This window comes from Salvelinus alpinus, chromosome 9, assembly GCF_045679555.1.
Source record: "Salvelinus alpinus chromosome 9, SLU_Salpinus.1, whole genome shotgun sequence".
In the NCBI taxonomy this organism is placed as follows: Eukaryota; Metazoa; Chordata; class Actinopteri; order Salmoniformes; family Salmonidae; genus Salvelinus; species Salvelinus alpinus.
The window spans coordinates 19,409,379-19,423,425 of NC_092094.1; the positions used below are offsets into that span (position 1 = coordinate 19,409,379).

The 14,047-nt window shown below is 44.4% G+C and overlaps 1 protein-coding gene across 1 annotated transcript in view; it reads right to left on the reverse strand.

Annotated features, from left to right (window-relative positions):
* Nucleotides 1-14,047, reverse strand: part of LOC139584462 (solute carrier family 45 member 3-like) — a 61,215-nt gene that overhangs the window by 5,887 nt on the left and 41,281 nt on the right. The window contains exons 3-4 of the mRNA XM_071416351.1: nt 10,235-11,041; nt 4,612-4,877 (exon numbers count right to left, since the gene is read on the reverse strand). Coding sequence (XP_071272452.1) covers nt 4,612-4,877; nt 10,235-11,041 — 1,073 coding nt within the window. The remainder of the gene's footprint in view (nt 1-4,611; nt 4,878-10,234; nt 11,042-14,047) is intronic.

Sequence of the window (14,047 nt, forward strand, 5' to 3'; positions counted from 1 at the left end):
GTCACGCGCAAAGTCAAGGAGCGCTGGAATGTTTCCATCAAACATTTGTCTTTGTTGAGAGCTTATTGTACTGAGATGGATAAGGATTGGGAGGAGGGGTTGGCTTGGTTACTGTTAGCCACTAGGGAGGTTACACAGGAGCGCACGGGTTTCATTCCAAATGAACTTGTTTGGACATATGGACTTCTATCAGTTCTCCAGGATGACTGGAAGTCTCCCGAGCCCCTCAGTCCCTGTTATTTTATGTGTGATTTCCTGTACGCTGTTGGTGAGATGGCTAGAGAGAAGCTATCATCTTCACAGGAGAGGATGAAGGGCATATTTGATCGGCGAACTGAGCCTCGTCACTTTAGTCCAGGTGACCAGGTTCTTGCTCGGCCGCCAATTGTTGGTTCTCCTTTTCAAGCCAAGTTTCAAGGTCCATATACGGTTGTGCGCCAGTGCACTGAGCAAAACTATCTAGTTGCCACTCCAGAACGGGGAAAAGCACACCAACTGTGCCATGTAAATATGTTAACCCTATTATGCAAGTTCCTCTGAGACTGAACAGTGGGAGTCTACAGAGGACGGTAAAACCTGTTATTTTGGCCGATACCGTTATTTCGCTGGGTTCTTGTCATGCTAGGTCCGTGCATGGGGAGGAAGATGTTCCTGGTCCCGACGATTGCATACTGCAGGGTAGATTAAAATAATTCAGACACTGGATGTTTTAGACAGCCTTCTCACTCATCTACCTGTTGATGGGCGGGAAGAGATGGTCGGTCTGATTCTGAGATTTCCAGGTTTGTTTTCTGATACACCTACACGTACAAACTTAATAGAACACGATATTGACGTTGGATGCTGACCCCATTCGTCAGAGGTTCTTTAGAGTTTCTTCAGAGAAACGGCGTTGTCTGGATGCTGAGGTCAGGTACATGCTGGAGAGTGATATAGCAGAGCCTTTCTCCAGTTGGGCTTCTCCCTGTATCCTGGTCAGTAAACTGGATGGGACAAACCGATTTTGTACGGAGTACCGTAAGGTTAACAGTGTCACTAAGCCAGATTCATTTCCTCTTCCTCGGATGGAGGACTACGTTGATCAGGTTGGCGCAGCTAAGTTTGTGAGCAAATTTGACCTGTTAAAGGGCTATTGGCAGGTGCCACTGATGAGTAGGGCACGTGAAATCTCTACCTTTATTACACCCTCTTGTCTGAATTTGTATTCGGTTATGAGTATTGGCCTGCGTAATGCACCTGCCACTTTTCAGCGACTTATGAACAGGGTTGTCTCCGGTCTGGCTGGATGCGCTGTTGATCTGGACGATGTAATGATATATGCAGATACTTGGGAGGAACATCTGTCCTGTATTCAAGCATTGTTCGACCGCCTAGCTGCGGGTCGCCTCACGAGCAATCTGGCTAAATGTGAGTTTGCTCAGGCAACCTTTACATACCTTGGAAAGGTGGTTGGGCAGGGTGAAGTGCATCCTGTTGGGCTAAGGTGGTAGATATTGATGCTTTTCCACCACCAACTACTAAAAAGGAACTGATGCGTTTCTTGTGAATGATTGGTTATTACCGTAGTTTTTGTAGGAACTTCTCTACTGTGGTCACTCCCTTGACAGATTTGCTTAAAGCTAAGGCTGGTTACGTCTGGTCTTGTTGTCAACAAGCTTTTGAAGATGCAAAGAGGTTGCTTACCTCAACTCCAGTGCTGGCTGCTCCTTGTGTGTATTTTTCATTTACTTTGCAGGTGGACGCTAGTCATGTGGGGGCAGGTGCAGATGAGAGACCTATTAGTTTCTTTTCCAAAAAGTTTAACCATTATCAGTTGAACTACTCGGTCATGGAAAAAGAAGCGTTAGCACTCATATGGGCGCTACAACACTTCGAGGTGTAGGTCGGGTCGGGAGTAGTACCAATTGTGGCCTACACCGACCATAACCCTCTCACCTTAAGGTCCATGTGTCCTAACCAGAGGATAATGAAATGGAATGCTTGTAAAAAAAATAAACACCATCTCGATGTGCGGCACATCAGGGGGACTGACAATGTCGTTGCTCTCGTGCGCCCTGTTCCTGAATGTCCACGTGACTGACCACTGTTTTGTGTTGTCCTGTTCTATCGCTCCTGTCTGTTCCCTTCTGGTCTCATTTTTTTCTTTCCTCTTAAAGGTTGCTTCCTGTGTGTACCGGTTGCTGAGGACTGGGGAGTATGAGGTTGGTTGGCAAGTGGACGTTTGAACACGTACCCCCATGGATTTGGGACGCAGGCTGGGTTTTCTATTAGGATCCAGGGCAATATTTTGTTTGTGACTGGTATGTTCCGGTGTCCTTCCTTGTTGGTCCCCGGTTTTATAGGGGGGGGGGGGGGGGGGGTGATGACCCTCCCACTGTCTGCCAAATTCTCCCTCTTTGCTCTTGTTTTCCTTAATAGGATGTCGGTGGGTGGAGCCGGGAGGGTTGTCAGCGAAATGGGACACACCTGGGCTTGTGTGTTCCGGGATAAATACACCTCTTCCCCATTCATTGAGGAGACTCTCTCCATGTAGACACACTGATAGATTTTGGTTGTGGCATTTTTGTTGCCGTTATTTGTTTGCTTTGGCACCTTTCAATACCCCTCATCACATTTATGCACACAACCACTCACTTACACTACTGACTACACACACACACCATTGTTAATTGTGTTTAGTTCAGTTAATAAATATATTGTTATTCCTTATCTCTACGTTTGTTACGAACTTCGAGCCAGTTCATGACTCCACCTACACAACAACATAGGTCTGGGACTATACATCCTTTCAGCAGGGTTCATACAGACATTGGCAAGTCAAATTAAAGGACTTTCATGGACTTTTTCAACCACTTCATTGTAATTTTCAAGGACCTCAAAGTTATATAATTGTACATACAGGGCCTAATATAGAACCACTCCTCCCCACAAATAGCATGCAAAAAGTGGCCATTACCCCTTGAAGAATAATTTATATTTTAGGCCTTGTCAATCCATTGATATTGAAAGTATTATTACATTCTAAAATATGTGTGGAGAATTCCTAATTTGAATAGACTGGATCCATGCATGGTGACTTTTGGGCCGACAGAGTCCCACAAAGTAATGAATAGCTTTAGCATTCATCTCACCATCACTGTTTTAGTAATGAGAAAGTGACCAAAAAACAGGTTCCTCTTGTAATGGAAGGATTTGTATGGAAAGCCAAGATTAGATGTCGTCCTCATAATAACCGCATGTGGTTTTACAGCAACAGAGTAGCGCAACACCCTTCAATTGAAGTGGAGGGAAACAAACGAGTGGCCACATCTCTCACAAATGGATAAAAAATTAAATCATGGAGCAGGAGAACATAAATTGGCTACAATAACTTTTCTTGTACCAAATTGAGGACATGTCTGATTCAAGGTAGGTTGATTCAAGTACTTGAATCTCCCAGTTCAAGTAAGCTACTTCAAGTCCCTTGTATTCTTTAAAATTGCAGGTCTAACATGGAAAACTAAATTATTTTGTCATGTTATTTATTTACCAGGTAATATTGTGAATAAGCCCACTAGGCTATGTAATTTGTTTTCATTACATCTTAAATAATTCATATGAAGAGCGTTGGGTGTTGCACACAATTGTAGACTGTGTCCAATCCGAGGCACAAAAACATATGAACTCATTACCTTGATGCTTTCTCTGTTAAATCTAAGGAGACGCTGCTGGAAATCAAGCAGTCAACAACAGATGATCAACATCAATTCGCTAGGGATATTAGATCCAACAGTGGATCCAGGCACAACGGTCTTCACCAGTGACATGAACGAGACACCAAAATATTCCTAACATTCCTTGCATTCCTTTTTCCAGCACTTGAGCTGTTGCATGGCATGTGCTATCACAACAGCTGTTCCTCACTTGACTGTCATTTGGAAAATTCCTTCCTGGATCAGATTGTGTGAAAATATCACGGCATAACTAATCAGCTGGACACCAAATGCTCATCCAACAAGTATTATGCATAATTATTGAAGAACCATGTTAATGACAGTATCAATTTAGGTAACTATCAAGGTAAGGTGACTCTTTATCGGTTAGAAGCATTTGATTTTGCAATGCATACATTATTTTGAATTTGTGTGCCCATGAATACTGTTTTCACCAGTAACATAAGGAGACACTAAATGTACCTGTACTTAAACTGCATGTTCCGACAGCTAGATCCAGGATTCTTACAGGGTTCAAGTTCAATGTCTAATTTAACTGATTAATGCTTAACATACAGTATATAAGAACAACTTACATTGCCATAAATGCAAGGACAGAAAAGTTATGTTTTATGTCACATGATTTTGGGCAAATCTGTCAAGACACCAACAATGATAAAGGGTAAAACATAGGTTTTAAATCAACTTGTTAATTTGATTGAATATAGCTATGATCCCCCTTATATCAATGTAATAACATGAAAAAGGCATTATTATCAATGACTTATCAACAGCTGTAACAAGCTGTTAATTGTAAGAAATCCTCACTGATACCCTAGTTTATAGAAAGACCCATATACACTATTCACAGTGCAGGGCCGGCAGAGTCCTGTATGTAAGTGTACCTTTCGGTCCTTACCTCCATTTCCTTGTGGTAGTGACAAGTGAGGGTGTAGGGCAGCGTCTGCAGCGTGGCGTAGGCAAAGCCTGTCAGAGCTGACATCAGGCTGACCAGGACCACGCTCTTGGACATACATATGACCAGGACAGAGATGGTGAAGCTCACCATGCTGCTCAGGTAGACCCGGCGCGAGCCAAAATGGCGAACCAGTCGGCTCATGAGCAGGGAGAAGACGGTTGAGGTAGCACACTGAAAGAACAGGCCCAGGCTGCCCATACGGATGCCTGCAAGACAGGATTGAAATTGTGGCAACAAATTAAGATAAAATATTATGTTATATTAATTCTATGCCCTAACACTCAAACTGGACAGTTTTATCTCAATCTCTGCATTCAAAGACTCAATCATGGACACTTACTGACAGTTGTGGCTGCTTTGTGTGATGTATTGTTGTCTCTACCTTCTTGCCCTTTGTGCTGTTGTTTGTGCCCAATAATGTTTGTACCATGTTTTGTGCTGCTACCATGTTGTGTTGCTACAATGTTGTTGTCATGTTGTGTTGCTACCATGCTGTGTTATGTGTTGCTGCCTTGCTATGTTGTTGTCTTAGGTCTCTCTTTATGTAGTGTTGTGTTGCCTCTCTTGTTGTGATGAGTGTTTTGTCCTATATTTATATTGTATTTATTTTAAATTTTTAATCCCAGGCCCCCGTCCCCGCAGGAGGAAAAATATATATAAAAAATGGTTAATGGTTACAGTAATTCTTCATTATTCTAATTCTAGTTAGTAAGCTAGCCATTAGATTGCTAATCGCCTCAGGTTCATGCATACATATCAGGTATGAAGGTAAAACCCAGATGCAGACCACATCAAATAAACAATAGTTTAATATTCCAACAGGGGCAGGCAATAGACAGGTCAAGGCAGGCAGGGGTCAGTAAACCAGAGGTGGGGCAACGGTACCGGACGGCAGGCAGGCTCAGGGTCAGGGTCAGGGTAAGGCAGAGGTCGGTAATCCAGAGGGGGGTACAGGTCGACAGGCAGGCTCAGTGTCAGGGGCAGGCAGAGTGGTCAGGCAGGCGAGCTCAGAGTCAGGACAAGCAAGGGTCAAAACCAGGAGGGCGAGAAAAGAGAGACTGGAAAAAGCAGGAGCTGAGACACAAAACGCTGTTTGACTTGAACAAACAAGACGAACTGGCAACAGACAAACAGAGAACACAGGTATACATACACAGGGGATAATGGGGAAGATGGGTGACACCTGGAGGGGGGTGGAGACAATCACAAAGACAGGTGAAACAGATCAGGGTGTGACAATACACAAATGGAACAACCCAAGGTAAAACACAATACTAATACACCACAACCTGCTGCGGTTGCAAATGTAAAATACAACCAGTAGCCTGATCCGGACACTAAGTATTCAAAACTACCCCTGTAGGATCTGGATTATGATCTGTGTTCTAAGTGTGTTTTTTCCATTTCACGTCATACTTTCAACCCATCTAAAGATACAACACACTTTACCACAGATTAACCTATAGCTGCATTAATGGTTCTTTATGTGTTTTGAAATTCTGCTTGCATACGCCATCAACACACAGAAGAGATCTGCTCTGTGAGGAATTTAAAGACCAGCAAACAGTTGAGTCAGCAAACAGTTTGACTGGACTGTATCGGAAACCATCACAGACCAAATTGACATGTTTGCTGAGGCGGTAGCTCTTGCTCCAGTTCCACCAGATCTGGGTTAAAAAAACTATTTGATATCTTTTCAAATACTTAATATGTGCTTGATCGAGCTTGCCTGGCTTAATAGACTAATAGGATAGTCCCAAAACTGAGAACCCTGCCCATCTGGCACTCCAGATAGGATAGAGCGAACGCTCCAAAGAATTCAACTATCTTCATCTTCTGCACATCCATCACTCCAGTGTTAATCCTAAATTGTAATTATTTCGCCACTATGGCCTATTTATTGTCTTAACTCCCTTATCTCACCTCATTTGCACACACTGTATATAGACTTTTTTTTCTATTGTGTTATTGACTGTATGTTTGTTTATTCCATGTGTAACTCTGTGTTGTTGTTTGTGTCGCCCTGCTTTGCTTTATCTTGGCCAGGTCGCAGTTGTAAATGAGAACTTGTTCTCAACTAGCCTACCTGGTTAAATAAAGGTGAAATTGTTTTTTAGTTTTTTTAAGTATTTGAACCCAGGTCTGGGTCCCACCAGCGCCTGCTCAGGGTCTCACCCATTGAAGAGAAATTCAGTGTTCAAACACCCGACAGAGGAGGTGCAGACTCCTGAGCTCAAATATGTCTGAAAACCAGTTTGTTCTACCCTCTACAGTCTACATGACATTACAAGGTGGATCTATATTCCAAATAAATACATGAAGGGGCCTACAACTACCATGGAAAGAAGTCTACCCGGACCGACTTTTTTTGTAGTATTTAAAGCGGTCTGATATTACAGTAGGCTGTAAGTGCATAGGTCACAAGTTCAGCAACATGGCAGCTAATATTACATGGGAAAAGGATGTGGATGGACTAGCTGTTTTAAAGCAAAGGACTAAGCCCACATTACAAACACTGCATGACATAGTGGATTAGCTTTAACCAGCATTGGAAGTTCAGGGTATACAATCAGACCTGCACTGAGGAAAAGCCACATTGCGGTAAAAAAAGATAATCAACACAAGATAATCTCAATTATGGGGTGTAATCTCAATCGCACTCCACACTGCCCTTTCCCACCTGGACAAAAGGAACACCTATGTGAGAATGCTGTTCATTGACTACAGCTCAGCGTTCAACACCATAGTGGCCACAAAGCTCATCACTAAGCTAAGGACCCTGGGACTAAACACTTCCCTCTGCAACTGGATCCTGGACTTGCTGACGGCCGCCCCAAGGTGGTAAGGGTAGGCAACAACACGTTTGCCATGCTTTTCCTCAACACTGGGACCCCTCAGGGGAGTGTACTTAGTCCCCTCCTGTACTCCCTGTTCCCCCACGACTGCGTGGCCAAACACCGGTACCCCCTGTATATAGCCTCGTTATTGTTATTTTATTGTGTTACTTTTTATTATTTTTTACTTTAAATATTTTCTTAACTCTTCTTGAACTGCACTGTTGGTTAAGGGCTTGTAAGTAAGCATTTCACGGTAAGGTTTACACTTATTGTATTCGGCGCATGTGACAAATAAAGTTTGATTTGATTGGATTTGATTTAATAATACATGCTTTGTTATAACTTCAATAAATATGATGTCAGGCTTCAGACTTTTGTGCTTGGCCTGTCCTGTACTTGAATGAACATGCTCTTTGTGCACTGATTATGACATTAATGCACTGTGAGTGTGACATTCCTCCTGGTCCTGCATGCAAGGGAGAGAGAGAGGGAGGTAGAAGCAGGAAGCATTGCAGAGCTCCACTACACACAGAGAAGAGACCTGGAGGGTGCTCACTCTCACTTTGTCTCTTTTGCTCTGGGTCTGTCTCTCTTTGTCTCTCACCTCTCTCTGCTGGGAGTCTGGGATACTATGCCTGTCTCACACAGGTCACCCCCAACCAAGGCTGCTGTGTGATCCGCCAGTCAGATTTAATGCAGTTTGAAGGTCAAAGACACTGACAGTGCTCTTCTCCTTTTACGGTGACCTTCCCCTTCTCATCCAATAAAGCTATGCAATCTTCTACACGAAAATGGTGCTATCAAGAACCTAAAAGAGTTATTCGGCTATTAGGCAACTAGATACAGCCGCGGGACGATTTTTGTTGGCGTGAATGGTCGGGGGGACAGAAAATATTATAATTTGTACACAGACCACATCTAAGCCCCAAAAAAGATTGTATATGAAAATAACAATAATTGAACACGTTGATTACATTGAGACACAATCACATCTCTTTTTTATTTTGTGCGATTACTTGGGAACAGATTTATTTTTGCTGAATTCCTTCAATTTTAGTAATCTTTCTAGTCATAAAAAATGGCTTGCGGGCTGGTTTTGGCCCACCGGCTGCCTGTTGCAGATCCCTGCCATAGGAGAACCCTTTTTTTTGGTTCCAGGTAGAACCCTTTTGGGTTCAATGTAGAACCCTTTCCACAGAGGGTTCTACCTGGAACCAAAAAGGGTTCTATCTGCAACCAATCTTTTTTCTAAGTGTGTAGGGGATTAGGAACCACACTATTAAAGGGTAAAAGCCAATTTATGCTTGAACTGAAAATGTGGTATGGAAGGTGTGACGCAATTGTGGAGCCTCTGGAGGCATGCAGAGGCCAAATTGAGCTCCGTATTGCATCGCCGTGCACCTCCCACATTTTTTAACAATGCGGAGGGCTCCATATAGCTACTTATAGCTTTGCATTGACATGATTGGTTGATGCTAGGTGATTCAGAGGTCCTGTATAAACACACACTCACTTCCTTGACAACTTCCTTCACAACAGCTCTGCACAACAGCTCTGCGTTGCTCTGCGAAGCGCAAGAAGTATGAATTCCCTGACTTCTGCAGAGGCCGTATCACTGTAAATTCTTCACGGCCAATCCGACGTCTAGGGCGGCGCACAATTGACCCAGCGTCGCCCGGGTTTGGCCGGGGTAGGCTGTCATTGTAAGTAAGAATGCATTGAGCGACTCCTCTCACAGGTATGCTTTCACTTTTCAGAATTAGAAGTGTGTGGCAACGGGATGAATATTGTAAATAAAGGATTTGAAGAAAAAATATATATCTGTCTCATGTGGGATGAGAACACACAACTATGAGCAAACTGTCTTAGTGGAATGTGCCACCAATCAGTCATAGTGATTGGAAAAAAAATACAACGAGCTGAAATGACCACCATTGTCAACTATTTCTTGTTACGATGGATGTAGCTACAACTATAAACGTGTAATCTTCATAGCATGTATGTTTTGTTCTTCTTTGTAACAGCACATACATTATCTGGATTGAAATGTACTTAAGTACAGTGGTGGAAAAAGTAGTACATTTTTATACTTGAGGAAAAGTAAAAAGTAAAAGTAAACGCTATACATCAAATCCCTTATATTAAGCAAACCTCCGCAGTACAATGTTCTTTTTACATTTTTTATGGACAGCCAGGGTCACACTCCAAGACTCAGACATCATTTACAAACATTGAGTCTCCGCCAGATAAGAGGCAGTAGGGATGACAACGTGTTATATTGCTAGGTGCATGAATTGGACCATATTGTTGTCCTGCCTGAGCATTCGAAATGCAACAAGTACTTTTTGGTGTTAAGGAAAATGTATGGGAGTAAAATGTACATATTTTATTTAGGAATGTAGTGGAGTAAAATTTTAAGTTGGCAAACATATAAATAGTAAAGTACAGGTACCCCAAAAAACGACTTAAGTAGTACTCCAAACAATTTTTACTTTGTTACTTTACACCACTGCTCTATTGGCCATTTGAGAACTTCGGGTTCTCTGATTGTAAATCCATCAAAGAACAAGGATCTAGTCCCAATGAAGCAGAGCTTGCCCAGCCAAAGTGTTTATGTGATAATATCAAATAGTGTCTACATGAGAGATGGAGAGGCACTCTGAAGCTTGCCCTGCCAAAGTTAGTGATAGAGTCACAGTATATCTACAAAAAGAGAGTCAACTCACCGTCCTCATAGCGCTTCCTGGAGGCGGTCCCGGGGGCGGCCCTGGGCATGCCTTCGTACAGCCCCTCCCCCATAAAGTCTGTGTAAAAGAGCATGAAGGACATGACGGCCATCCAGCTGCAGAGCTGGGCCATGCACAGCTGCCTCATCACCCGGGGCACGTGGAAGTAGCTGCGGTAGATGGCCGGAGTCATGGACCAGCACGTCCTCAGCAGGCACAGTAACGGAACCGATTTGAGCAGGTAGGGGCAGGAGCGCGGCAAACCACAGCGACCTGCCTCCAAGAGAGGACCAGGCTCCAGGGCCGCGGCGCATGGCGGCTCCTCCGACACCTTCATGGTGATCAGCACGCTGGTCACGAAGATGAGGATGAGCATGAAGAAGAGGCACTCTGCCTGGCCACCCAGGTAGACTGACAGCAGGCCTCGGCTCCAGTCCAGCGCAGGCAACAGGTAGCCCACACAGCCTCCCAGGCTGACCATAAAGGAGAACATGGCAAAGGCCTGGTTGCAGTCCTCCTCGTTGCGGTACAGGTCAGACAGGAGCGCCTCCAGCGGCGTGAAGCACACCTGGCCACAGAAGTCGAGCAGGCCCACACCGAGGATGAGGAAGGCCACCTGCAGGGCGCATCCGCCCCAGGAGAAGTAAGCAGCCAGCAGGTCTGCATGGGGGATGATGAGGAGGGCTAAGAGGACTCCCAGGGACAGCAGCCAGATGAAGGGCCGGCGGCGGCCGTAGCTGCTGTTGCAATGGTCACTGGCTGAGCCAATCAGAGGGATGAAGATGAGACCTAACACTGGGCCGATACCTGGGAACAGAAAGGAGGGAAGTAGTGAGGTTGATTCATTGGTTGTCAGTATCAAAGTCAAAGTCAACATAATAGTTATTGGATTTGAGTTTTACCACAATATTTACCTGATAACTGGGAAATGTGCAATCCAACAAATGTCCTGGCTGCATCTGATGTTTTCTGGTATCTTCCAGTTTACTATTTCACTACCTTCCCCATGCTGACAGGGCTTGGAGGCAGCTAACTCACCGTTAACCTCCCTCTCCTCCCCACTGCTCCCCACTGCTAGCTTGGGCTAATTGGAACACCTCATGACAAAGGCTGCTTGTGGAGCAACACAACTCACATTCCAACTCGCATTCCCCACAATGGCCAGATGTATGCCTCTGGTTTCACAATGGGAACACGCACGGAATGCTTCTTTTGAAAACATGGTTGCAAATTCCATCAAAAATATAAAAAAATAAAACATATTAACTAGATCCACATGAGGGACGCCACAAGTGTCATTCTGATTAAATATGTGTGGAGACTGGAGAGTATAATGAATATTCCATTATTCCATTCCCAGACAATGACCTTTTATGTTTGGGATTTTTCTACCTGGATGGATATCTGACAACAACACTTTGTTGGAAACTGTTACACAATGAAATGAAAGAAACCAGATACTATTTTATTGGCATTAAGTTGTGTAATGGTTCCCAGGAAAACATTTCCTGAGGTAAAAAAAATGTGGTTGGTTGGGGGTTTAGTTCATGTTGACAGGCTCTCAGTGGAGCAGCCCCACAGACAGACTGGCGGACGGACAGACAGGCGGACGGAAGGCCAGAGACAGAGACAGAGACATACAGAATGGGTCACTGCAGTCAGACCCTCACTCACATTTCTGCCTGGCTGCCGCAGCTGTGGAAGCCCATCATAACAATCCAGTGTGTAGAGCCTGATGGCACAGTCTGAACTCTCACACACAGTCCTACTCTGCTAAATATGAGCTATCTTTCCCTCACCACACACCACAAGCATTTCACTACACCCGCAATAACATCTGCTAAATATGTGTATGTGACCAATCAATATGATTTGACATACAATCCTAGTATGTATGCACACCGCAATGCACTTTCTCATATAGAATACACACACAGCAATGTGCTTTTTAACTTGATACAGTACACACGCACCACACGCACACATGCACACACACACACACACACACACACACACACACACACACACACACACACACACACACACACACACACACACACACACACACACACACACACACACACACACACACACACACACACACACACACACACACACACACACACACACACACACACACACACACACACACTAACTTATAAGCAGTATACACACACCACCATGTGATCTTTAACTTATAAGCAGTATACACACACCACAATGTGCTTTGCACTCATATACAGGACACACACTATAATGTGATTTTCTACCATAAGACATGCCTCTGAGCCACTCTACAGAAAGCAGAGTAGAAGAGTAGATTAAAGAATTAAAGCGAGGCAACTGGGAAGTATAAATCCAGAGAAGTAGCCATGAGATAAAGTAGATGGACTGCATCTGAGAATCTGACATTACTGCTAGGAAAATCAGACATAAGCCTCCAGGACACAATTTCCATCTCCATTCACTTAACACTTGACCGTTCCATTAGAAGAAGCTAAAGCAGAAAGTGAATGAGGTTTTGTGCCATTCCCCGATCAGGTTTACGGGTTGTGTGGGAACGATACAAATACATTTTTTCTCCTGGTGTGTGCAGCTGTTTAGAGAGAGGGAGAGTGGAGTGTACGTTAAGACACCTCATATTATCCGTCCATTGGAGCTGTAATTGCCATATGCACATTTCGGAGGGACAATCTCAATCCGTTTGGTCACAAGATAATCTGAGAGAGAGAAGAAATGCCTTTACAGCAAACCATTTGGAAGCCATTTGCGGGCAACAGGATGATGCAACTATTCACATCGCCTACACAAAAAATCCACGGCAGAACGATGGCCAAATATATACACACAGAGTCAGTGGTGCAGCACGGTGGCTATATATACACAGAGTCAGTGGTGCAGCACGGTGGCTATATATACACAGAGTCAGTGGTGCAGCACGGTGGCTATATATACACACAGAGTCAGTGGTGCAGCACGGTGGCTATATATACACACAGAGTCAGTGGTGCAGCACGGTGGCTATATATACACACAGGGTCAGTGGTGCAGCACGGTGGCTATATATACACAGAGTCAGTGGTGCAGCACGGTGGCTATATATACACAGAGTCAGTGGTGCAGCACTGTGGCTATATATACACAGAGTCAGTGGTGCAGCACGGTGGCTATATATACACAGAGTCAGTGGTGCAGCACGATGGCTATATATACACAGAGTCAGTGGTGCAGCACAGTGGCTATATATACACAGAGTCAGTGGTGCAGCACAGTGGCTATATATACACAGAGTCAGTGGTGCAGCACAGTGGCTATATATACACAGAGTCAGTGGTGCAGCACGGTGGCTATATATACACACACAGAGTCAGTGGTGCAGCACGGTGGCTATATATACACACAGAGTCAGTGGTGCAGCACGGTGGCTATATATACACAGAGTCAGTGGTGCAGCACGGTGGCTATATATCCACACAGAGTCAGTGGTGCAGCACGGTGGCTATATATACACAGAGTCAGTGGTGCAGCACGGTGGCTATATATACACAGAGTCAGTGGTGCAGCACGGTGGCCATATATACACAGAGTCAGTGGTGCAGCACGGTGGCTATATATACACAGAGTCAGTGGTGCAGCACGGTGGCTATATATACACAGAGTCAGTGGTGCAGCACGGTGGCTATATACACACAGAGTCAGTGGTGCAGCACGGTGGCTATATACACACAGAGTCAGTGGTGCAGCACGGTGGCTATATATACACAGAGTCAGTGGTGCAGCACGGTGGCTATATATACACAGAGTCAGTGGTGC